General features: G+C 46.6%; 1 protein-coding gene across 8 annotated transcripts in view; it reads right to left on the bottom strand.

The window, feature by feature from the left end:
- Positions 1 to 27523, bottom strand: part of LIMCH1 (LIM and calponin homology domains 1) — a 235436-nt gene that overhangs the window by 140060 nt on the left and 67853 nt on the right. The window contains exon 2 of one of the 8 annotated variants that reach the window (XM_045531728.1): positions 12210 to 12280. The exons of the other annotated variants lie outside the window; for them this stretch is intronic. Coding sequence (XP_045387684.1) covers positions 12210 to 12280 — 71 coding nt within the window. The remainder of the gene's footprint in view (positions 1 to 12209; positions 12281 to 27523) is intronic. 8 annotated transcript variants of the gene reach the window in all.

The following is a 27523-nucleotide window of genomic DNA, read 5'->3' as shown; positions in this document are numbered from 1 at the left end:
GAAGTCCCCACCTAAGCCAGGCCGATCTTGAAACAAAAAGCGGCTTTTTCACTAAAGATCTTTTTTTTTTTTTTTTTAAACGAGTGGGTTGAAATGTCCTCACTTGAACTTAAAGGCTTAATGAGCCTTAGTGTCAAAAAGCTGGAGACGGGCCGCGTCAGTGTGGCCCCTGTGATTTGGCAGCAGGACAGGGGAGAGCCCTGCAGGGAAGGACTGTCAGATTCGTACCAGCCTGCGAAGGCCGAAGCGGTGACGGCAAAGGACCCGCGTTTGCTGAGGTTTGAGTGAGTGTCTGGGCTGGAGAGGGAGCTCCAGACGGGACACAGGGACACACGGGGCTGCCCCACCTTGGGTCCCCGTCTGACCCCCTGCAAAAGGGACGTCAGAAGATTTAGGCCCACCAGGGCTGCCGTGAGGACTCAATGAGGGAAGCTCTGTGAACACCGAACACAGGTGACCGTGAGGCACCAGTCGGAAGCCACCAGCCACGGGGTGACCATCCTCCCAGTCAGCCGAGGACGGTCCCAGACTCCACCTGTTCCAGTGTCTCATCTGGTCAACGTCCCCTTTCCCTCTGAACAGTGTCTTGTTTTGAACGACAAACTATATGGCTGCTCTACTGATAAGCCACTGGGTTACCCTAGTTCCATTTCTTTTTCAATATTTCAGGAAAACATTGCATGTGTGGTTTATTTTACATCAGGTTTCTAATAACAGCCTGTTGAAATGATGCAAAAATGTGAGCCAGACCTAAGACAATTGGGTGGAGTCACAGTCAGTTAACCGGCAGTTCCCAGACCCGGGTATTAACTGGAAAGGCCTCCTCCTCCTCCTCTTCCTCCTCCCCCTCCGCCTCCTCTTCCTCCTCCTCCTCCTCTTCCTCCTCTTCCTCCTCCTCCTCCTCCTCCTCCTCCTCTTCCTCCTCCTCCTCCTCCTCTTCCTCCTCCTCCTCCTCCTCTTCCTCCTCCTCCTCCTCCTCCTCCTCTTCCTCCTCCTCCTCCTCCTCTTCCTCCTCCTCCTCCTCCTCTTCCTCCTCCTCCTCCTCCTCCTTCTCCTCCTCTTCCTCCTCCTCCTCCCCCTCCCCCTCCTCCTCCTCCTCCTCCGAGCGAGGTGGCCCCGTCCTAGGTCTTGGCAACCGGACGTCTGCGAGGCCACACAATGCCGATGACATCCACCTGCTTCAACGTCTTTTCTTCCCTCGGTTCCATGACATCACAGTTTCCTGGGCTTTCTCTCATTTCTCTCACAGCTCCCACTTCTGACGTGGGGTACAGACATCCTCAGACTGAGACCTCGTCCCACTGCTCTTTCCTGACATGGTCCTCCCCCCAGAGACACTGCATCGCACAGCTCAAGCTTGCTGCCCAGCGGGGCTCACAAGTCCAGCCTGAGCAAGTGAAATCCACTGCCTCAGCCTCAGCACCAGGTCCTCACCCCGCAAAGCCTACGGGACTCGCCCTGGGTGGGCTGCCTCTGTCCCACACTCAGCCCACCCAGACTGAGATCACGACCTCTCCCAGCACGCAGGGGACCCTCTCCAGCCCGTAGCAGGGGCCCTACCCCACTGCGTGTCATCAAGAACTGAAACACTGAATTATTCCTTAGGCTTTTCTTTCATTCATCATTATAGTCTACCAAGTCCTGAGATGCAGCTCACCTGCCTGTGCCCTTCGTCACAGCCTTTATAACACACCAGTAAACACAAGTAACCACCCTAGCAAGTGATCACACTCAAAAAAGGGGTCACGAGAACCCCCAGTCTGTGGCCAGCTCAGGCAGAAGCTGTGGGCAACCTGGGGACCTGCCACCTGTGGTTGGCGTCTGAGGTGGGGACCGTCCCGTGAGACTGAGCCCTTAACCTGCGGGAGGGTCTGTACTTACTGCAGTTAGTGTCACGATTGCGTTAAACCATAAGTCACCCAGCTGGTGTTGGGAGAATGGGTCAGCATAGGAGAAAAAAAAACATAAAAACATATGTTTTGGTGACCAGAAGTACATGAAAGTATAAAGAAGGGAAAAAAGTTTGTTTTTTCCTATAAAGATGGTTTTCCTTTTCCCTCAGCCTATTCTTGTCTAAAGTAAAATTCAACTGAATTAACTTCTCCCCAGTAACTGTCTCCCAAACCACAGCAACGTCCTCGTGTTTAACCTCTTGTGACATCTCAGAGACTAAATCACGGTCACCTTCGCCTTCACTCACGCACTGGTTCCCACTGTGACTTGCCTGCTCCGTGTGTGCCCAGTCCCCAAGCACATCATCAAACTTTTGTCTTACGTTCTGTTTTTATGCCCCTTGGTGCCCAATTTGGTTCCATGTGGCACACGGTCAACACCCAACAAGTCTCCCGTGCGACCAAATGTCTCCGTGTAAAGCAGCACCATCAACTCCCAACTGGTTCTGGAAAACGAGTGCGTGTCTGGGCACGGCTCATCTCACGCCAAAGTCACGACAGGCATCCGAGACCAGCCTGCCTTCTGAGAACAAGCAGCTCGTTTATCAGTGATGATGTGGCACGTGTTTGCCAACAGATTTCTTATCTCCAGAAAATTATTTCAGCGACATAAGAACTGAGACAAAAATCCACTAAGACATTCTTTATGGGTCACTTATTTGTAGACTAGCATACTCAGACTTTGCATTCCATGGCAACGTGTTTGCAAAACAAAACTCCTAGTTCAGCTCTGTGACTCCTAGGAAGACGGAAGTTGGAATGAAGAATCTCACACTTAAAGAAAGCAAATACATCTACCTTTTGGCCTCCTAGTCTTCAGGGATGGGTCTGTTCTTTAGATAAAGTGTGTTTATGAGAGAGAGAGAGAGAGACACCAGAGAGAGATGGAGACAGACACAGATGGAGACAGAGAGAGGATAATATTGACCAAGACAGGGAGAAAGTTAGGGTGTCGCTGATAATCAGGTGAACTAGGCAGTGATCTTACTGCTGGGTCTCAATTTATTCACCGAGTGTTTATAGCAGATGGACCATGTGCCCCAACAGAGTCCACTGAGTGAAATACGAAGAAAAATAGGAGGGGTCTTCCAGAAGCTCTCGGTCTGGTGGGGAAGAAGACATGGGACACAAGGTAGAGCTCTGTGTCAGTCTACAGCGGAGTAGTGTACAGGTGCGTAGAAGCCAGAGAGGAGCCCGCTACCTCTGCCTGGAGGGTTCTGGAACCAGAGAAAGGAACCACAACACACTGGGATAGGGTGGGAGGAAGTGACATTACCCCAGAGGTAAAGGTTATTGTTTTCAAAACAATCACTCTGGGCCCCAAGCTCTGCCAGCCAAAGTTCATTACTCACAGATGATCAAGTCTGTAAAGGATCCAAACTTTCTTGCCCAGTTTTTGACCACACGCTAGGCAAGAGAAGCTAGAAAGTAAAATGCAAACGCCTTCATCCTGCAGAGTGCTGGCGGCCTCTGGGAGGGCTCCAGCGGGTGCACAGTGATACAGAATTGCACACCAGCGGGTGCGCAGTGATACAGAGTTGCACAGAGGCCGGATGCGCAGTGACACAGAGTTGCACAGAGGGCGAGGGTACAGTGATACAGAGTTGCACACCAGCGGGTGCACAGTGATACAGAGTTGCACAGAGGGCGGGTGCGCAGTGATACAGAGTTGCACAGAGGGCGGGTGTTCAGTGATACAGAGTTGCACACCAGGGTGCTCAGTGACACAAAGTTGCACAGAGGGCGGGTGCGCAGTGATACAGAGTTGCACAGTGGACGGGTGCGCAGTGATACAAAGTTGCACAGAGGGCGGGTGCACAGTGATACAGAGTTGCACACCAGGGTGCTCAGTGATACAAAGTTACACAGAGGGCGGGTGCACAGTGATACAGAGTTGCACACCAGAGTGCTCAGTGATACAAAGTTGCACAGAGGGCGGGTGCACAGTGATACAGAGTTGCACACCAGGGTGCTCAGTGATACAAAGTTACACAGTGGGCGGGTGCGCAGTGATACAAAGTTGCACAAAGGGCGGGTGCACAGTGATAGAGTTGCACAGTGGGCGGGTGCGCAGTGATACAAAGTTGCACAAAGGGCGGGTGCACAGTGAGAGTTGCACAGTGGGCGGGTGCGCAGTGATACAGAGTTGCACAGTGGGCGGGTGCGCAGTGATACAGAGTTGCACAAAGGGCGGGTGCACAGTGAGAGTTGCACAGTGGGCGGGTGCGCAGTGATACAGAGTTGCACAGTGGGCGGGTGCGCAGTGATACAGAGTTGCACAGAGGGCGGGTGCGCAGTGATTCAGACTTGCACAGCGGACGGGTGCGCAGTGATACAGAGTTGCACAGCAGAAGGGTGCGCAGTGATACAGAGTTGCACAGCAGGAGGGTGCGCAGTGATACAGAGTTGCACAGCGGCCGGGTGCTCAGTGACACAGAGCTGCACAGCGGCAGGGTGCGCAGTGATACAGAATTGCACAGCGGCCGGGTGCTCAGTGATACAGGGTTGCTCACTGGGCCGGGTGCTCAGTGACACAGAGTTGCACAGCAGCCGGGTGCTCAGTGACACAGAGTTGCACAGCGGGAGGGTGCGCAGTGATACAGAGTTGCACTGACTATGTCACACTCATTATTGGCTTTTGGTCTATTTCCAACAACAATAATGGGAACAGCAGTGGCACAGGGAGCCAGGCAAGCACCAGACACCACGCTGCGTGCTTTGCTGTGTCCTCTCACCTGCATCGCCCAGAACACTCACGCAGCAGTGATTTCCCCATTACACAGATGAAGGGAGGAAAGTTGACACCACCTTCAGGGGATCGGTGCCAAGTGATTCAGGAGGAGGTGCTGTACGTCAAAAGGAGAAAGAACAGACTGCTCCGAGGACCACCTAAGGTTTGCGGACCTGCAGTTGGGAGAGAGGTCTCTTTCCCAGCTCCAAGTGGCCCAAGGCAGCGGGGTCAGGAATGTGGCTGGGAACACAACAGGGGCATCAGGAGAAAGTGACAGCTCCCGGGAGCAGCAGCCCAAATCCCCGGGGAAGGGAGGCAGAGCCCGGGAAGGGGCTCAGAGCAGAGGCAGTTGTCACCTGAGGGCTGAGGGGACAGGCCTACAGGACAAAGCCTGTTTCTCAGGACAGAGGCTTTTCTCCGGCAGCAGCCAAGGAAGGGGTGACCTGCGGATCTCAGTGGCCTCCGCCTTCCCTCACCCCACCTCGTCAGGTGATTCTCTCGGCGGTTTAGAAAGGACAGGGATAAGGGAACGGGCTCCTGGCAGGAAAGGTCTGGAAGCACAAGTGCCTCTGAATCGCCCTTCTTTGAGCACAGCCTGTTTGAGTCCAACCCAGGCCACAGAGAGGCCTGGTGGACCACTCAATCCACTCTCTCAAGCTCACCTATTCTTTACTGGAAGTTGTGAAAGCCATGTGTTCTGGCTGGAGTAAGAGTCCCTCAGTCGCTTCTGTAGGGTTTGTTGGTCCAACAGTCATTCCTTCTTCTTTGAAAACACCTTCCCAGTTTCCATTTGAGGAACTTTCCCTCCCGGTGCTGCAGGCACGGGGGCCGCGGTGGGGTGGGGCAGAGTGTGGAGCGTGCTCATCCTGGCTCCAGCCCAGGGCACATCCAGGCCTGCCCACTCAGCTGATTCCAGGATGGGCACAAGACCCAATTCGGGTCAGTGGAAAACAGGCATCAGGACTTCTACGGGGATTACTCAAGAAAGTATTTCTCTTTTCCTGCTAGGATTGCAAAGCTAGTACAATAAAGGTAAAAGCTAATGGTAGCCAACTTTATCACCACATGGGAGAAACTTACCCAAGACAAAGCTGAGAGAGAAGACAGCAAAGGCAAGGGATGGATGATGGATGATGGATGGATGGATAGGTGGATGGATGGATAGATGGGTAGATGGATGGGTGGATGGACAGATGGACTGACAGATGGATGGATGATGGATGGATGGACAGAAAGATAGGTGGGTGGATGGGTGGATGGATGGATGATGGATGGATGGACAGATGGATGATGGATGGACAGATGGATGGATGGACAGATGGATGATGGATGGACAGATGGGCAGATGGATGGATGGAAGGATGGATGGATGGATGGGACATAGAGCACTCAGGGCCATGGCCAAGCATGGCTGCACAGTTATGCCTGCAGCTGGCATGTGCACATGGTTGACCTCTGTGTTTGTTCACACGAGCCGATCACTTCCCAGTTTATTTAAGCTGGTTGAGCTGCATCTCTGTCACTGGCAACTATAAAAATTCTCACTGGAAAACTCCCACTTCCCCACCCCTCAAAAAAAACCCCAGCCCATTCTTTAAATGTAGAAGATGTAACATCCTTCTGTCATGTCCCTACGTATAGGAAAAGAGGGAAATGAAAGAGGAATTATATATCAGTGGGGGCGGGGGGAGTGTCATTGACTTCAGATTCACTTCCCTGATTCTAAGTTAAGATTCTCACCAAAGGTTTAATGCAGTGAATAAAGGAGTTAGTTTTCTATTGCTCTCTACAATTCAGCAGTTCGGTCTCATCATCAGGAAAAGGATATTTTCCAGTTACTTTCATTTACACCTGCAAGGAAGCCTGTCCTTTCTCTAGAATGACCTCACCAAAAATCTGAAAATATTTCAGATAGTTACCCCTAAAGAGGCAACAGACCAGCAGAAGAGAGAAAAAAGAAAAGCTGGAACACCCGTCTCTCTATGATGTAGTGGTGCCTGGATGCCGAGCCCTGCAAGGCCGATCAGTTTCCTGCAAGGCTGATCAATCCCCTGCAAGGTCGATCAATCCCCTGTAAGGCCGATCAGTTCCCTGCAAGGCCAATCAGTTCCCTGCAAGGCCGATCAATCCCCTGCAAGGCCGATCAATCCCCTGCAAGGCTGATCAGTTCCCTGCAAGGCTGATCAAGTCCCTACAAGGCCGATCAGTTCCCTGCAAGGTGGATCAATCCCCTGCAAGGCTGATCAGTTCCCTGCAAGGCTGATCAATTCCCTGCAAGGCCGATCAGTTCTTCATGTCACACATCAAGCAACACCTAAACATGAGGAAACCTTTTCAGCCTCTAAGCCAATTACGCCACCTTGCATTTGTGAGTAGAAATAAGACTTTCGTGCAGCTCTGGGAAAAAGACATGAGACCGTAAAACACTTAGAAGTTCATTTCCTTGAGGGTTTTGCAATGAATGAATGTTTTAGATAGATAAAAAAAAAAAAAGGTAAGCCACTAGCAAGAGCTTTTTCATATCCATCTTTCAAAGAAAAAATAATCTTTAACACAACTAACTTAAAAATATTGAAAGGTCTGTGCAGATCTAACCCCTGTGTGGTCTGTACTTTTCTCAGGGGTTAAGGAAAGTCACACTGGCCACTAATGGTCTGTCCTGTGCAGAGTTCCCACCTGAACTTCCCAGTGAAACTCCCAAGAGTTCCCACCTGAACTTCCCAGTGAAACTCCCAAGAGTTCCCACCTGAACTTCCCAGTGAAACTCCCAAGAGTTCCCACCTGAACTTCCCAGTGAAATTCCCAAGAGTTCCCACCTGAACTTCCCAGTGAAATTCCCAAGAAGCCGCCATTCTCTAAAAGCGCCCTGTCTCCCCGGGTCTCCTCGGGAAGGGCTTTCCTCCTGCAGGTTTGCCCAGCATAGTGACACTGTTGAACCCACCCGACCAGTGGCCAGGGTAGAGCACCTGCCCCTGCGAAAGGTGAACACGGGGATTGAGCGAGGATTGGAAGATACCATGAAAACCAACTCCAGTACGAACCCAACCGTCTACACAAACACACAAAAGCTCTAAAATCCGTTCGCCATTGTACTGACATTAAAATCTAAGAGATTCTACATTCTGATTGTACTTATAAAAACAGATCTGCTATTATTCTCTCACCTCATTCACTCTCTATAGAGAATTATTTTTAAATTAAGGGTAGCATGAAAAGCAAGGATGTTAATGGATCATCAGATATCGAACACAAAGGATTCCACGACTCCACAGTGATACTCAGAAATAGAAAGGGGGGAGAGAAAAGGCTCTCTTCTCTGAAGAAGACACAAGAAGGCCAGGCCACAAACGTAGAAAGAATCGGATTAGAAAATCACCAGTTTGCAACGACCAATGTAATGATTGACTCGCTAGATACCAAACTCCCTAGGTGAAAGATTTAGGGATATCAGGTTATTCCCACAATTACAGAGTGTCTTTCACAGACGACAAAAAGAGAAAGTGCATATTAATGACGTGTAAATCTTGGGGAATCATCTTGGCCGATTATTCGATAATAACATTCGCAACGTGACCAACTCTACCGTGTCCCACATCAAGAACGTCACAACATCACCTGTGTGGTTCTCCTGCCACAACTGCCTAACCTGGACCTAATCACCAGGAAGTAATTAGAAAAACCCAAAGGTGACATTTCACAAAATAACTGGTTGGAAACTCTCAGAAGTCTCCACATTATGACAGACACAAAAGGCTGGACCAGTTGTTCTAGGTTTAGGGAGACTAAGAGACAAGGTAACTAAATGCAGTGTGCCATCTTTGGATTCTAGATTTTTAAAAATCAGCATCAAGGACATTACTAGGGACACTGAGGACGTTTAACTCTGGGACGTACATTAGACGTCACTGTCTCATTGCTAAACGTCTTCACTGCTTACACCCTCCCCAAGCTGAAGCATTTAGGAGTTGAGTTTCATGGTGTTCGTATCTTACTTTCAAATGGTTCAGGAATAAAGAGGCATGTTTACATAAAGAGATAAAGAAAATATGGCAAAATAACAATAATTAGTGCATTTAGGTTCAGGGCATATTCATATTTATTACATTATTCCTGTAACTTTTCCATAAGTTTGAAATTGTTTGAAATATAAAGTTGGGGGGGGGAGGGAAATTTGTAAAGAAACTCTTGAGAAAACCTTTGTAAAAAGTTATTTGATTTACCCAGCCAGCATTTTGCACTGCCCAGAGTCAATTACTTAACTTTACAAGCATAAACAGTTTACGTCTGAAATTAATTCCGTAGTCCTTTTGAGCTGGCAAAGTTTCTCTGCAAAGGACCAAATAGTAAACATGTTAGGTTTTGTGAGACACACATGGACACTTGTTTAGTTTAGTTTTGTTTATGATCCTTTAAAAATATAAAAAACACTCTGAGCAAGGCGGCCAGTACAAAAATAGGCCAAGGCCCGTAGTCTGCCAACCCCTGATCTCGCTGAAATTCCGGAGTTCTATCCAAATAATAAAATCACAGCCAGGAAAGCAAATCAGAGCCTTTCCTTTCTGGAATTATTCTGAAACAGTCCGGGGTGGGGGTTGCGGGGGGGGACAGGGAAGCAGACGGCATCGTGAGTGAGCGACCCCATCCTGGGAGCAGCTTATTTAGGGAATGGCCTTTGCAGGCTTCCTTTTTTACCCTTAAATTCTCGAGGACACAGTGCAGTATGTGATTAACGTTTCTAACACCGTGACACTTGTCACTTGTTTGCAGCTCTGTCACATTTTGGCCCCCGACCCAAATGCTCAGCACAGAGCTCACATCGAGTAAGCATTTAAACTCCAGCTACACACGCTTGGCAAAAACAACAGAGGAAGAAAGAGATGATTGAGGCAAAAACGCATCTACTATGATGCTTGTGGGCGCATGCATTCTGTTTGACACTTGCTATTACTGTGAGTCATACATTTGCATGTGGGGGTTGCAGGCAAGGCCGGAGATCCCCCAGGGTGACTTTGGGAGGACTCAGTGCCTGTGGTCCACGTCGCCTGTGGCACCAGGCTTCTCTCTCTCCTGCCTCTGAAGGCTTCAGTCCGAGCCCACCACTCTCGTTTGTCTCCATCGGGTCTGGATGGCTGTAAAACTCACACCCACCATCCTCTGCTGACCGCGGCCACCTCTCCTTCTAGCCCCTCCACACCTCACTGTGTGGGACCTGCCTTCTTATCCCAACAGGGACCACCAGGCCCGTGACGCCTACATTTTTCCAAGAGCACAAACCCCTGCCATCCTTCTTTGTCCCCTGCCCAGCCAAGACCCAGTGGTTCGTCCTCTGCACTGCCCCCTCCCCTCCCTTAGGTTTTCAGGCACCAACCTCCCCCATCATGAGAAAACCCCCTGCTTTTCTCTCCCATCAAAATCCCAATTCTGGAATAGGACCACAGTGAAGAGCGAAACCTAAGGAATCAGACCACCCGAATTTAAATCTCTTTTACCTTTGTGACTTTAGCCAGGTTATTTAATCCTTTGTGCCTTGGTTACATCCTCTATAAAATGGGAAGTATAATAATGGTACCCTATAGGCCATAGGTTAAGTTTAGAACCAGGTTGATAAAAGGAAAACCCAGACCCCAGGCCCGGAAGGTGCCCTTCTGTTTGATGAGAACTATTAGTTTTTTTCAGACTCACAGACAACCCAGGAAATTTTTGGTGAACAAAGAGCATGTGTTTCTACACGATCGCAACTAACATTCAGAGAAGATCCAACTCAGACAAAGAGATGAGAGTTTGTTGAACAAAAGAAAGAATTCAACAATGCCGTTCAGGTATTAGCCAACTGGGGTCCTAACCACTGTTCCAAGACACCAACTGGGCTTCTGTTTTGAATAACACAAAGCTGGAAAGCTCCAAATAATTTTTTAAAAGAGAACTATATATTATAAAAGCCGCATTCTAAGAAGAACTGAACTGCTTCATTTTGAAAATCTGAAATTCTAGAGAGTCCTTATATTTTGAAATGCTATCACGTGGGGCAGCTGCGAGTTGGGATTCCTTTATCAGCAGCATTCACGAAACTCTCTCTTGTTCTAGAGAGCGGCTCAGCCCTAGACATTCTCATCTACTCTCCAAAGACAGGTGTTTGCAACCCGTGTGGACCCACCGTCTGGGAACTGTAGCCTTCCTAAGACCCTCCAGGATGAGCTGGGACTTAGCTGTGATGGAGGGAAAAGAAGAGGTGAGGGAAAGAGGATGAGCAGAGGGGAGAGACCCCCTAGGAAGAAGAGTATGGAGACAGCAAACAAAAGATATAGATTTTTCTTTGAAGAAAGCAAGCAATAGGGAGGCAGGAAAAAAAAGCCGGCATGAGCTGTTTTGAAAGGTTCTGCAAAACAGTCAGCATTTGCACAGCCCTGAACATCATCCTTACACTATCCTGAGGTTCACAAAAAGCCTCCAAAATAGACAGTTAGAAATTTTTTATTACTGTTTTAGAAAAAAAAAAAAATGAGATTCAGGAGATCGAATGATTGAAGGGGTAAAGACCTGAATCTCTAGTCCTCAGGCTCCAAAAGCCATCAGTGTGTCCCAAATAATACTCTGAAAGTTGCTAAAATAAGAGTCACATTGTATGTGATTCCATTCACATACAGCTCAAGAGAAGGCAGAATAGATGCTATGCTGGTAGAAACCAGAACAGTGTTTGTCTCCAGGGGGTTGAGATTGAGTGGGATGCGGCATGATGGAATTTTTTGTTTTATATCTTGATTAGGCTGTAGGTTTCCTGCATGTACACATTTTTCAAAACCCATCAGATTGTACACATAGGAGCTGTGCATTTCATTGTCTGCACATTTTACCTCAATAAAACATAAACAGGTCCACAAATGACAGAACATGTTAAATGAATTCCAGTTTTGAAATCTTGAAGTTTGTGGCCATCCATCTGTAAGTACTAAGGCTCTAGCTTATTTTGTATCTAGAACCGCAAGAGCTCTTATGTCTTCCAAGCATAAAAATTAAACATGGCAGTTATTGTTCACATTTGAATTTTGCCAACAGCACAAATGAAACATGTTCAAAATACCTCGGTAAAGTTGGCCGAGTAAGAAACATTACCTGGCATCCTTCTGAGATGTTGTAAGTACATAGAAGTGCTGTTTCCACTTGGCACAAGCTGCTTTTGTTTGACATTAAAAAGGGGAGAAAAGCTGCTACTTTTACTACAGTTAGGTCCACATCCTTACAATTACATAGGCTCAATTCCTACATAGTAAAAGTTGATTTGAGCTGAGTAGCAGCTCCCAGATTATCCTTCTTGGCCTAATTTGCTGTTGCCGCAGTCTCCACCACTCCCTACTGCACACCAACACTCCCTCACTTCCTTGTGTTTCCTGCCTGGCCCAGTGATTTTGTCAGTATCAGATTCAAACTGTAAATAAATTCAAAGTAAGACAGTAGGAGTTTTACAGACAAACTCAACAGTATGAATGATGTTTCTTGAATAAAACCAACTGGATATAGGTTATACTTACTCGCAAAGAAGAATTCCATTTTCTAACCCTGTCCGGAAATCTTTATTGCCAAAACTTCTGCCGGTTACTTGCTGGAAAATAAAAAAGAAAAAGAGAGCATAAATTTTTCTTTTTTTTAATCAGGAAGCTCATTTTTTTATTATTATTAATATTTAAGAGCCTTAAAAAAAACTGGTGGCATTCCAAGAACGGTAAAGATCTGTTGGGCCTGAATTTCCTTCCTGTGTCGAGCTTTGCCTAGATCAGCTGAAGTTGAATTTAGACCATTTCTTTGAAGATTTTTTCCATCTCCTACCTTAAAAAATATGTGTCCTTCTGATAAGAATTTCTCACTTTCTGGGGTTTGGCCATGACAAGTCAAGGCCACAGAGATGCCAACCCACACACACCATCAAAAGAGCCTGTGGAAAGTGCCAGCTGCAGATAAAGTCCCTATTTACTAAAACATTAAGGGACGGGGGCAGAAGAGGATATAGACCCCTAACCTCAAGAGACTAAAATCAAGACCAGAAGACTAAAGCCAATATCCATAAATAACATGGCAGAAAAGAGAAAAAATTAAAAGCTGGAAAAGATTAATCATCTGCAGTGGCTCACACCTGTAATCCCAGCACTCTGGGATAACGAGGCAGGTGGATCGCTTGAGGTCAGGAGTTCGAGACCAGCCTGAGTAAGAGCAAGATCCCGTCTCTACTAAAAATAGAAAGAAATGATTTGGACAACTGAAAATATACATAGGAAAAAAAAAAACTAGCCAGGCATGGTGGCTCATGCCTGCAGTCCCAGCTACTTGGGAGGCTGAGGCAGGAGGATCACTGGACCCAGGAGTTTGAGGCTGCAGTGAGCTATGATGATGCCACAGCACTCTAGCCTGGGGAACAGAGCAAGACCTTGTCTCAAAAAAAAAAAAAAAAAGAAAAGAAAAGAAAAGAAAAAAGAAAGAAAACTGAAAAACAATAGAGAAAAATTGATGAAACACAAAGCTGTTTTTTTTGAAATTAATAAAATTGATAAACCTTTAGCCACGTTGATAAACTAACTCAGCCAATAAAATTGGTAAACCTTTGGTTTTTTAGCCAAAAAATAAAGTAGACACAAATTCCTAATATTAGGAATGACAGAGATGACATCATTACACATTCTACAGATGTTAAGAGGATAAGGAAATATTTCAAATAAATTTGTGCCAATAAATTCACCAACTTATATGAACTTGATAAATCTATCCATTGTCACAAACAACCATAGTTCACTCAACAAAGAGATAAATGTCCCGCAAAGAAAACATCAGGCCCAGAAGGTTTACCTGATAAATGATACCAAATATTTAAAGAAGAAATAATGCAGTTCTATACAAACTCTTCCAGACAATTGAAAAGGAAAGAATACTTCCTAATTCATCTTATTAGGCTAGCATTACCCTGATTCCAAAACCAGACAGACATTACAAGATACATACATGAAATATGCCAATATGTTACTTCCTCATATTGGGAATTGTATATGACTTTTATTTTGCTTTTTAAATTTTTCCGTATTTCCCAAAACTTTCTACAATTAATACATATTATTTTAACCATCAGAAAACCAAACAAGTTAAAAAAAAAAAAAAAGGTTATGGAAAAGCAGTCTAAGAAAACTAAATGGTCTCAATTTTTCATTGTAAATCAAAGTTCAAGTTCTATTATAAAACATCGTCATTAACCACTTCTGTGCAAAAGGCAATTCATTAGCTAATATAATGTAATGCTTCAAAAAATTGTGTTGTTACTATCCTCTCATTCTTATTTGAGGGAAGGTAGAAAAATAGATGAAAAGTCTTTCTGAAGAGTTTGCAAATATCTAACCTTTTTCCCAAAATAAAGAGATTAAGAAAGATCCCTTTAAAAAAGCTTTAAACACATACTTGAAACATCTTAGCATTTTTCCCCAGAATCTGTCAATGATTTGTCTGTCACTGATCTGTCATCCATCAGAATGATCCATATTCTGGAAACATCGCTAACACTCTCTATGATACTAACCTTTGTTCACCAAGAAGTGATTAGAGGGATTCAAAACATTTTTCCCCAGGTCTTTACATTTTTATGTGCTTGCAAAAACACTGCCAGCACTGAGAACCCAACCTAGTTTAGCTACATTCATGACAGAATCTCTGGCTACGTTTACCCCAACCCCACTCCACGTACTGAACAACGATGACCAGCACCCAGAAATAGACCCACAGATGAAACTTGGCCACCGTGTCCAGGAACCTCACAGACCGGTGAAGAAAGCAGGAATCTACACTCCTATGATAAATACAAGGTAGCGTAACTATTAATATTAAGGATATCAGAAAGTATTGGTGGCCCCCACACAACCTAAAAGGTTCATTTAGAGACAGGGTCTCTCTCTGTCTCCCAAGCTGACGTGCAGTAGCACAATCACAGCTCACTGCAACCTCGAGCTCAAGCGATCCTCCTGCCTCAGCCTCCTGAACAGCTGAAACTACAGGTGTGGGCCACCATGCCCAGCTAATTTTTCTCTTTTTTTGTAGAGACGGGGGTGGTGGGGAGGTCTCACAATGTTGCCCAGGTTCATCTTGAACTCCTGGCCTCAAGGGATCCTCCCGACTCGGCCTCCCAAAGCGATGGGATCACAGGCGTGAGCCACTGTGCCCAGCCTAAAATCACCTTGCATCTGATACACAGCCACTGCAAAATTTCAAGTCGAGGTTGATGTAATAGTCTAAAGTCAGTTTACTCATTGAAGTCCTCCAAGAGGTCGTCTGATCAAATTCAATTTTTAGACTGCCAGTTCCGGAGATGGGCATAGGCAGCATGCATTTGGAGGAATATGCTCATTTCCACCTCTGTCCTTCCTCCTCCACCCTCTGCCTCCCCAGTCCATGAGGTTCCGTCAGGGTCTCCAGACAGCTCTGCACTGACTCAAACGCCCTCCACTCTTCAAAGCCCAGGTTGTTTAGGGCAGAGACACCTGGATCTTTCTTGGGAGGATCAACAGCTGAACAGACTCCAGAAATTCAACAAGGACCACGCCACTGAGAATTCGGTCCTCAGACTAGTAGCTGCAGCATCTTCACCTGGAATTGATGTTATAAATACAGACTCTCCCTGCTGCCACCCCATCCAAGACCTGCTACATCAGAACCAGCATTTTTAAAGATCCGCATGTGACTCACATGCACGTGAATTTCCCAAGCCCTGAGCCAGGACCAGACCACACGGCAGCTCAGACTCACAGAGGGAGGCCCTTCCACTGGAGTCAGGATTTTGGACGACCTGTCTCCACAACCCCTCTCGGCAACATCTTTATGATGTGTTTACAATATCACACATTCTATATTCTAACCACAAAGACTGCTAATTACTGCTCCCCTCGTGATAGCATGAGCCATTGCTATAAACAGCAAGAGAGCTGCTGAGAACCAACCACCACTCCCAACAGCCCCTTGGCAGGGGAGTGAAAAGTGACCGCCCAGACTGTTCCCAACTGTCCCACCTGGATCTCGACGGACGGGACTCTGAATAGCCTTCCAGACAAGGCACCAGGCACGCCGTCAGCTCCTCGTCCCTCTCCGAAGGCACAAAAGCAGGTGAGAAGCTCAGCGCATCTCTCACAGAGAGAGCCTGCGACGGGGGCCGCGGGGAGCCCAGGTTCGGAAGCTCTTGGGGGCCGGTGGGGGAAGAGCAGCGTGAGATGTCAAGAGCGTCTTGTCACCCCCTAGACCCTGCTCTCACCCTGCTGGTCCTCTCCCATCCGATCAGTCACTCTGTCCTTGCTGTTGGTTGCTCAGCTCCAAGCTTAGACTTAGGCCTGACTCCTGGCGCATCTGTCAGTGAAGCCTGTTGATTCTCCCTTCCGAGCTTCGCCAGAGTCCAACCGCCTCTCGCGGGCTCCACTCCACCGCCCTCCTCCACGCCTCGGTCACCTCACAGCGCAAGGGTCTCTCAACTGGCCTCGCTGCTGCCACCCTGGCCTCCCTTCCACCTGTTCTCAGCCCAGCGCCAGGGTCCTCCCGTAGCGTCAGATCACCCCACGGTTCCCCTCAATACCCCCGTCACCCCCAGCTCACTGGTACTTGAAGTCAACGTTCTTATAGTTCCCTAGAGAAAGGTGTTCAGCACAATCCACACAAGCAAACCCACAGACGCAATAACCAACAGGAGCGCATGGACAACTATCAAAAGCACACGCAAGAAACCTGCACACCCCTGTCCGTTCAAGGGATTCTGACGTCCTTACGGTGGCAACTGTGTCCCCAACCGTGCCCTGTGTGCCTTTCGGGGAAGCCCAATATCAGACTTTTCCTGCTTCGTGCTTTAGGATTAATTCACTAACCAAAATATTTGTTACAGGGACACATAGATCAAAACAATCAATGAGTGGATAATTTACTGAACACCTTGATGGTTTAACAGGAAAAGAAAAGCTTTCCTCTGCCTTCCCAAGGAAACCAAAGCGGAAGGGAAAGGACGTTACAACGTGTCCTCACGCTGTTTTATGCAAGTAGCGATTGAGGAAGCTCATCTGTATCTGATTCCTTTCCACAGAACTGGAAGGCAATTATGTTTCTGAGTTCGTCTGTGTCAACGGCACTGCTCTGAATCATTCAAATAACCAAAATGCGGAGGACTTGAAAAAAACCGGTCTAATAAAGAAAACCACACAACTTTATGGCAACATTTTTGTAACGTGTTTATGATGTGATGTAACACACTGTGTATCACAATGCTGGCTCTGCTAATTACTTTGTTACCACTGTTGTTATGTAATTGCCAGGAACAGTCAAAGGCTGCCAAGATTCAGTCTCCCAGCCTGATCGTGACCATTTATATATACATGGCATTTCAGAAATATTTTCAATGATCTTCGGTTGTTTTTTGAAAGCAATCTTGTGGACAAACTACAGTCCACTAACAGGTTAGTCCTGAGGAGGATTTTAAACAAATGTTAGTAGACCTCATTATAATGATCTTAAGAAGAGATTCTGCTGGCTGACAAAATAATGGTCCCTGGATGCAAGTGGTTGAAACAAAATACAAGACTTAATAGATTTTGACTTCACTTTTGAAAGACAGGGATATCTTCCCTAAATTGTCAAAAGCAGGCATACTTTTCAGAAGGCTGTGATTTCCTCCTACAAAGTGTAAATGAAAAATGTCACACCTCTTTAATTCACTGAAGAGGATTATTTGTAGCTCATTTTATGCTTACTTCTCTTCTGATTATATCTGACTTAATTAGCAAGAAGAACATCTCTGCATATCTTATACCTAAATCGTAAAATAAAGCAGAGCACAATTGCTCTTCCTTTTTACATTTTCTGAGAAATAAGCCCTTTGTGGGATTGCTAGAAAAATCAAGTCAAAATTCTGTGGAAGCGATTTGTAAACGACGATGAATCATACTCATCTAAACCAGAATTAGCAATCAGCCAATCAATCCTGCCAGGCAGCATGAAAGGCATAAGACCAAAATAACAAAATCTGTGCCCGACCCAGGAGGAATCACAATCCAGGAGGAAGAAACAAAACATTGCAATGCAGCAGGAAGAGAAATATGGACAGAGAGTTACAAGACTATGGAGGAAGCAATTAACACAGATTTCGTGACTGCAGGAACATCTGAGTGGTAAGATCTCACACTCACAGGGCAGCGACCCTGTGCCCTGTCCGCTCCAAATGCCTGCCACATGTTAATTTACTTCATTTTCATAACAACTTACGGTGTTTGGTTATTTTTCCGTGTTAGAGCCAAAGGCACCTAGACACGAGGGCTCAGCACATCTCATTACTGTTACTGGCAACGATAATGCAATTGCCGTAGATCTCATTCTTGGTTTCTCTCCTCCCTGATCCTAAACGAGGCCGTGCTTACGTTCTGGTCTCGCCACACTGTCCAACCCACAGACATTTCCTCATTTGGTCTTAAGGTCTCAGCAGTGTGACAGTCACCTTTGTGCTCCGTTTGGGACCACCTGTGCCTCCCAGGCTTCCCACTACCGGACACTCCCGGCACCCTTCTCCCTCTTTAGATAAACACTCCTGTCTCCACTGCCTACGTTCAGGTTGTATGCGTAGCCCCTTTATTTTACGGACTAGAAAAATAACGCCCTGAACATTAAGTGGCTTGCCCAAGGTCGTTCGACCGGCTCGCAGGAAGGCTGAGACTGGAACCAGCCCTCCTGTCATCCAGGCCGGGGCTTCACTGCCTCATTCTGAAGCCCAACTCTGCTTCCTGGGGCAGCTACGTTGCTACACTCTCTTTACCAGCAATAGCTCCCTATGTCTATTCCGTGTGAGTTGGCAAAGAAACAGCACAGAAGTCCAGGCCTGAGGTTATTTAATCAACATTATCAGACCATAATTCCCTGCAGCACCAACTCTGAGTGCTTAATACTGCGGATAATAAAATGCAATCTGCAGAATCCATTTATATTTTCATCATGTCATCAGAAAACCAGAAGGTGCTGTTTATAGCCACAGATTGACAGACTCTACCGAAAACAAAATCTAATTAAAAATACAGCACTCAGAAGCTCCCTGGGAGCACTAAACCCTCTGATCCAGCCGTTGCACGATCTCGACGCAGAAATGGGTCAGTCCAGAGACACGTGAGTGGGTTTAGCAAGACTGTGTTTGCACATCCTCAAGCCGTCCTTGCCTCAAAAACAGGCAGAACAGAAGGTGCAAAGACAGACAGGCAAAGCTCAAAACGAGCTCTGTTGCTACAGAAAGTCTCAGCTGCTAACATGAGAGCAGAGGAAAGGGAGAGCCCAGAGAGAAGTGGGCCAGTGGACGGGGTGCGTGTGGGCTGTGCGTGTTGTCTCCACTTCAAAACGGCAGAGATGAGCGACAGCCACAGTGTTATTTTTACCTGGGTATCATGTTGCTCCTTAAATAAACGTTTTAGTTCTGGGCTAATTTTGGCAAATCAGTCTACATAACTGTCATCTAGTCCTCACACCGTGAAATATAAAAATCTTTGAATTAGGCAGATCTGGGTTCAAATTCCAGGTGTGGCACTTCGAAGCTGAGTGACACTGGGCACGTGGCTTCATTTCTCTGAGCATCCATCTTGGTCTTCAAAAGATGGTTCTAGAAGCCTGTTTTACAATGTTGTCAGAAGTGAGACATCGTGACTAGAAACCATCTACTAGGACGTTTAGTACTCACTGAGTGTGCAAAAACGGGAGTCCTATTTTTTTTCAAGGTTCGTATTTAAGGAGAAGAAAATCCACAACTGGAATGTCCAAATCAGGTGGTTGTAATTTTTGTTCAGAAATATCACTCAAGAGTGCACGAGTGCCAGGCACAAAATCACCCAGGGAAGCCCGTGTACTAATCTTCTACACATGTTTTCTGGGTTAAATCAGACCATGAAGAAACAATTGTGAAAATCTAGAAAATGACACATTTTATAAGAAAACTGGACCTCAAAAAGTTGACGTCAGAAAGAAAAGGCTATTCTGAATAAGAGACTTCAGAGACACGATGGCCAATTGCAGTGTAGACTCCTTAATCTGTTCCTAGCTTAACAGAACCTTTATAGGTAACATTTTGGGCACATCTGGGGAAATCTAAATATAAACTGGTCATCTGACGATAATCAGGGCATCACTGTTCGCTTTATTAAGAGTGATAATGGCATGTTGGTTATGTAGAAGAAGGTTCTTATACTTTAGAGGGACATACTAAAATATTTAGAGAAAAAGCGATCTGATATCTGTAGTTTCTTTTGAATGGCTGAGAAAATACTAGGGAGATAGGTGTGTAGAGAGCAAACACAGAAAATGTTAACAATTGTTGAAACTGGATGGCAGATACATAGGGTTGTTTAAACCAATTTTTCCTTCCTTCTGTCCCTCTCTCCCTGCTTTCTTTATTTCTTTCCTATTTTGAAGGGTTTAAAACATCCCTAACACCATGTCATTTGGGAGCTATGGCTAAAGGAAGTTCAACAGCCCAGGGAAAGTGCTCAGGTCAACAGCCTGTCCATTGCCTCCTCACCAATCTCTAGGAGTATTTTCCATGTTTATTTTCACTGATGACAGTTGTTTGCCAGTTTACTATCAGTCACTGCGTTTATATTCGACCCACTCTGTCACCCGCTCACCGCACAGAAATGGTTCTCGCCAGCCCCCAAATCGACGGGATGCCAGCACTGAGCATGGGAAGGAAACGCAGTCAGGCCCCTTGGCGTCCTGATTTTGGGCAAAGAGCTAGAACGAGAGGCCCTGCCAAGCACACAGTCCTGCTGTAGAGCTGCCTGAAGAAACGATCGATTCCACCGTTTGAAATTCTAATAACCAGATAATTTTTAGCTAAGAATCCAAAGTAACCACAAAACAGTTGTACATCGCCAATCCTTGGCATTTAAAAGGCATCAAAGTCATTAGGAAACTGTTAGAATTCACCCAAACAAGTTATTAGATTCCCAAATGAAAATAAAACATGGTGAAGTGCTCAGTATAAAAATAGAACGATCGCATTTTAAACAGCCTGTCCTTTAAAAAGGTTTGACTTGGGCCAGCGGTCCCCAACCTGGTTGGCACCAGGAACTGGTTTCGTGGACGACAATTTTTCCACAGGTGGCGTGGGGGGCGGGAATTAATGGGCAATGGTACCCACAGACTCGCCTGCTCTGTGCAGAATAGTTTAAATCATAAAGGAATAAAAAACCCACACCATATAAGGCATCCAATTTACAGCAAAGGAAAGGAAAATGACAAATGCGCTTGTGTGTAGATGTTCGAAGGACTGAGACAAGGCAAGTGACAAGAGGTACCGAGGAGGGATGTCTTCCAAAATGCAGGCACGATCTCAGACAGGCAGGGAGGGAGGAATGTGTGCAGAGCTGAGAGAAGCTTCTGGAACAAAAGCACATGGCCAGAATCAATAAGTCATAAAATAGATCACAGCGTGCCTCACAATACAGATACAAAACACATGGTTGACTTTTTAATTTGAAATTCAATTGCGGAACACAGTGATGAGGAGTTTGAGCAATTAAGCAGCTCTGAGACAGGGAGAGGGTCAAGTCCAGCCATTTGGCCATTCATTCCCGTCTCTAGGGTGGTAAACACTAGATATTTCTTAGACACATGACTAAGTAATTCCCAAAACAATTTCCGTCAAATGCCAGGTGCAAAAGCAATCACAGCAAAATCTTCGCCGATGCCACAGACCTGGGGTAGCAGAGCCTTCCAGAGCCAACAACCCAGTTCAAAAATAATTCTGGAAGCTCAGAGATCCTATTACTAAGAAGCAGAAATAGATTTTCAAATGCTTACTGTGAAATATTAAGCATTGTTCCACCCGGCTCTTTCCACCGTCCTAGAACATTTATCAAAAATCAGTTCAAGGTGAGTCAGCTTCAAAGACAAAGCATCACCACACCTGAAGTCGCAATGCATCCATCGCAGTTTAACTTCATCACAATGTGATTAGCACAATAACAAAACAATACAAAAATATTTTCGTACCCAGAAGTTAGAGCTAACACATGATAGTGTAAAATGTATCTGTTAATCTGATATATCTGATAGTGTAAAATGTATCTTTTGCTCTCTACAATTTCTGTTATTTTTCACATAATAACTATTTCAAGATTTCTACCAAAAATTCAAAACCCCAACCTCCAGACCTGATTAGTCTTTCATCTACATTTAAAAAAAAAAAATGCCTAATTTTGGAAAGACTGGTATCCTCAGACATGCAAAGAAAGATCACTCTCCAAAATCCTGGGAGCTATCAATGCATCCTTTGCAAGAACCGCCTCTTTCAGAACGAAGCCACTACAAAGAAAAAGGACTGGGATAAGGCAGTGGGTGGGAAGCGGATGCTGAGAGACCCCTGGGATGCTTTCATGGAAGACCCCTAACCGGAAACAATGGCACAACTGACCAAGAGTGGTCGAGTTCCACTAACTTAATTTTTTAAATACTCGTGTTCTGTATTCCAGACACTTATCCTAGATTTACTGGCAAAGGTAAAAAACCTGCAACCTTTCTCATTTTCTCCTGTTCTGAGCCCTAAACATAGATAATAGAGACTCTGCTCTTGGCTATGACGGAGACATAAATGTGGGTGTACCAAAGAGGCAAAAGTGACTTCTAGGAAGCCAGTGTGTCACCTGCCCAAGCTCTTCAAGAAGTCTTCAGGGCTTGGAGAGAAAAATAAAAATAAAAAGCATGAATCTTCCTCAACTCCTTCTCTCTGTGTCTAACTCCCCTCGGAAACTTCCAGGGGGTGAGGGGTCGCAGAAGCACAGAAGACAACTGGTTCCATGTTCAGGTGGTTCACAGCCCTGGATCCTGCCCAGGCAGCCTCGTCCCAAGGCAATTAGGAGCCGTGCCAGGCTTGTGCCCAAAAGTGCTCAGGCCTTTCACGTGATACAAACCACACATGAGAGACCAATGTGTGCCGTTAAACCTATGTTCACTGATTTCATGTAAAGATGGAATTCCTATATAAACCCTGAGAAAAAATACAAGGCCTATTTTAAATTTCCAGACAATTACAACTGAGGCAAAATTCTGCCTTTTGCCAGCTGTATTACTTTTGGGGGGAAAAAAAGCCAAACAGTCTTTTCCTCTTTTATGTTTCATATCCAAGCCACAAGCCAGTGAACTCTGGTATTTACTCCAATGTTAATAAAAGTAAATTGCTTTGTGGTTTTGGGTCATTGGTATAAACCTTGTGCGCTTCTTTGAGTTTATGTTATGTATAAAAGTTCAAAATTTTAAGATGCAGCTAACACCCATTGATGACTTACGTATGCTCGGCTATGTGATTCAAAGCATTTTTGCAGTTTATGTTTGAATTACTTCTGCTTTTCTTAGCCAAATGCTCTCACGATTCCTGTGGGATTCTTTTCCTCTCTTCTTCTAGCTTTTGACCTTCACGATGTTAGAACTTTTTTTCTTCTTGAGACATCTCCCGGATCACAATCTCCTCAAGCAGGAAATCAAACCCATGCGAAGTTACACGACCAACAAAAACTCTCAACTCAAACCGTAAGTTACCCGTAAAGATCTTTTTTTTCCCAGGGAGATGGAATCTAATTAATCCTTTTCGCGTTTGCCTTTTTTATTTCCTGGAGGATACAAGTCAACTGGGACGAGCACAGACAACTTGAGAAGAACATTCTAGGCCCTAATGCACAGATGCCAAACACACGGCCCCTCCCCAGTCCATCAGCTCCTCACGCCAGATGCCGGCCGCAGACACGCAGGGTTCAGCGTTTCCTCAAGTCAGTCTCCCCATCAGTCAGATGCTCGCGAGACAGTCCCCATCGTGATTATTTATCGTACAGAGGGAACTTCGCAGACCCGAGGCAGCCGCCCCCTGGCAGCACCGGCCAGAGCGCTGAGCGGGCTGGTCCTCCGCAGGCCACCCGAGGGCTGCCGATCAGACCGTCCTGCACAGCCCTCGATCACGGCCATCGATCACGGCCCGGCCCGGTGAAGGGCCGTGGGACGCACATGCTCATTGCATTAGGGTCCCACTGAGGTCTGGCCACTTTTCCCTTTATGTCTTTAACCTGGGGTAATCGATTCCATGCAAAACAAAGGGACAACAGATGACAGAGAATGTTTTGCCGATGGTCGCCACAATTCTAAGTCCTCAAAAACTGAAAAAAAAAAAAAGCCAGATTGGGTTGGGCCTTCCAGCCACAAAGACACAGCCAAGTTCTCGAGAACCTGACAGCAACCAGGCACTGGCCCTCGGCAGGGGCCTCCTCTTCCTTCTGCCATTCTGTGCTGAGCTAATCCCAGACGTCGCAAGGCCGTTGTGGGAGTTATGGGCGAGCTGAGACCGCACTCTCTCGCCGGAGCAATTTCAGGCAGAAGTCGGGCACCGAACACCCCCACGGGACCCCAGAGTCTCAGCGTCCCAAAAACCATCTGTAATTTTCTTTTATGATTTCTATCTTTTCCTTTTTTAAAGTAAAAGACCACAAAAATTGTGCAACCCACAATAGAATACACATCAAATGAGGCAAAATCTCTTTAGTCCTTTTAAGCAATCAAAGAAATATCGTAAGTTCAGACAAAGTGCATGACAGGCAGCATTGCCGGGACCCGAGTGACAGAAACCTGGATTCCGGAGGAAGATAGCCCGGCTGTGACACCCCCGTCCAGCCACCTCCTAACTGCGAGTGAGTCCTGCTTAGAGACTCCCTGCCTCAGTTTCCCCCTTTGAAATTGAAGGTAACAATAGTACCCACCTCATAATGCTTCTGTGAACATTTAACAACTTAACAGGTGCTTAGGGGCACCAGTGTTCAGAGGCGGGGCATCCGGTGATCACTATATAAATGTCCGCTGTTACTATTTCCACAAAACTACAAAGAAACCAGATTGTGGCCTACGGGGTGTTAAACAAATGCAAGGTAATTAGGAGCCGGAGAATCATTCAGAGATGATTTGTTTGTTTAAAAAGTATAATTTTAAAAAACAGCAATTTCCAATGGGCCAGTGGGCAGCACGTGTCACGGGCAAGGTTTAGGGGAACCGAGGACAGCAGGAAGCCGGCATGTCCTCGCCACCGTGCATGTCGCTTTGGCTCGGAGTGTCTGTCACCTACACAGCTGAAATAAAAGGCTCATCTGCAAGAGGGAGACAACACACCCACCTGCCACTCACAGCAGCCCAGTGGGACAAGACAGGGCTGGTGGGCAGGGGGGAGCTTGCGACCAAACAAGCCACTCCTTCTTGTCTTTCTTGTCTGTCTTTTTTTTTCTTTTGCTTTTAAAACTGATTTATGGTTTTGTTTTGAGTAATTAGAAAACTACTGAAAAGTACTGAGAATCAATAATATAACAAACACACCTGGATCTCTGCTCAGAATGCCACAATCAAAATCAACTAAGTCCACCCTGTTGATCGAAATATTTAACTTTATTAAATATTAGTTCAAAGGTACGAGTAGCAAAATTATTCACATAATTTTAGGGCTGGTTAGTTCTGCAAACTCCTCCAGAAACAAAAACCTTCCTCCTGCCTTGACACGGATGGATCTAGAACGTGTGTCCCCGTCTCTTTCCCATCTCCCTCTAATGCCTTCGCGGCCCAGGCCCTAGTTTGTGACAATCCTCCTCGCACGCCCAGGGTTGCCTCTGCCCCCTCAGTGCTGCTGCTCCAGCACATTTCCTCTGTCCCCAGCACCAAACCCCTGAGACTCTCTGGGCATGAAGCCGGCACCTGCATCCTTAATAACCCCACCCCCAGCCCTAGTGGAGACCGAGCCCTCCTGGCAGGAGCCAGGCTGTCTGCGACGTGGTTTGCCCAGTGCCTGTCACAGCGCCGGGCGCACAGTAAATGCTCAAAACCCAGTTATTTAACGGATGACTCCACAGCAGCTTCAACTGCTAAAGGGACTTGGCTCCTGGAATCTTCTCTGTGCAAGCACGAGTCTCCTCTGTTCTGCTTCTGCGTCTGGATCCTCCCCTGCACCCTGCTCTGTGCAGCACCTCAAAGACCCTGAACCCAAAAGGTTTCGTAACGGCAGCACCTGCTTCCTGCCGTCCTTGTACTCTCGATACTGTCTCACACCTGCTGGCTCTACTTTCCGTTTCCACCTGGTCATCCTCTCCTCCCAGCCTGTCCCTTCTGCTTGGGTTTGATGACCTCTGTACGCAACTGGGCTGCGTGGATGACAGTTTCAGGCGGAGTTAGAGTCCTCAGATTTGCCCAGGTTTGGGCCACGGCTCTGCTCTGTCTGCCCCTGTGCCCTGACAGAAAGTCCCAAATTCTCAGGGGACGGCTCTCTTCCCAAAAGGTCAGCCATCAACTCTACAAGGGAAACTTTCAAATTTATATTTCTAGCCCAATCTCTAACCAGATGCAAACATGCGACTGTCTAGATAGCGTCACACATACAGTTTGCTGGGTCCTCAAGCTCACCATGGCCCAAAGCAAACTTAGTGCCTCCCCTCCCAAATCAGATTCATCGCCTGGTTTCCTAACGTTTCTAAAAGCACCACGGGTCCATTTACCACAGAATCAAATGTCAGTACCTACATTCTCTTTGTTCCCCCTCCCCGCCCTCGTTCCATGATTTTACAAGACCTGTTCATTGTAGCTCTTCACTGTCTCCCAAACCTTGCCCACCTTTCCATTTGCACTGCCCTAGTGCACCCTGCAGGACGGGCTAGAACCAGCACCGCCCCAGAGAGCGTCCGGCAAGGACGGACATGTTCTACCTCCACGCTATCCAATATGGCAGCCACTAGCCACGTGCAACTACCGAGCACTTGAAATACAGCCGGTACCACTGAAAATTTTAATTTAATGTCACGTTAAGTAGTCACCCGTGGCTAGTGGCTACCGCCCTGTGTGGATATAGCTGACTGCAATTCTGCCCGTGCAGTCGTGTCTGTTACGCTTACACCCATTTCCTGCTGCTCACACGGCCTCTCTGCTTGATACCACAGGGGACTGAGGTTCCCAGAGTCTGACAACTGGCTTCCAGATAAGACAGTCTCGCTGACGTTCATCAGCCAGTGAGAGGCTTTGGTGAGGACCAGGGCAGGGGAGAGGAAAGGCCAGCAAACGTCCTGGTGCCTAGCTTGGCCTCCAGCCTTGGCCTCCAGCCTTGGTCATCTCTTCTCCACATCTCCAGCTTCCCGGTCAGCCCCTCCCCCCACACTGCAGCTCCCACCCACGGCCTTCATCACAGTTCAGGCTCCCATGTAGCAGCCCCAGGCTCGGGGCTCAGGTAAAACCATCCCCCCCCCCTCTGTCCCTTCAGCCCTAGGAGTAGTTGGTGGCAGCTTCTTGCTCTTGCTAATGTCCAGGCTGCTCCCTGTCCCCACCTGGTTCTTAGCTCTCATATCATCCATGTACCCAATTCCCACTATTAAATTCCCCCCATCAAGATACCTGGTATGATTTTTGTTTCCTTCACTGAACACTAACCGATCCATCATCCTAACTGGATCTTCCTCTTTAACCCTCATCCTGATTGCTGCTGCCACAAAACACAGTCGTAACCATCAACTTCGTCGTCAAAATCGTGCAAGATATAAAGCGTGTCAGAATCACCATTTATACAGCGCGTGTGTGCCAAGTATGACGCTGGGAGTTTTGCATATCATAGCTCATTGTTCCTTAAAATAACCCTGCGAGGTCAGAGTTATTATTTCCATTTTGCAACTGAAAATAATGAGGCTCACAGAGCAACTCGCACGGGTTAAACAGCAACTCAATGACTCAGCCTGCCTCAAAGATTCACGCGAGTTCACGCAGCCTCATTCCCCTCAAGTTCAAACGCAGTCAATTCCTCCCCATTGTCTCGGGGAAA

This window comes from Lemur catta, chromosome 19 (assembly GCF_020740605.2).
Source record: "Lemur catta isolate mLemCat1 chromosome 19, mLemCat1.pri, whole genome shotgun sequence".
Classification (NCBI taxonomy): Eukaryota; Metazoa; Chordata; class Mammalia; order Primates; family Lemuridae; genus Lemur; species Lemur catta.
Note: the sequence above shows the minus strand (reverse complement) of the source record. Positions and strands in the feature narration are given on the sequence as shown.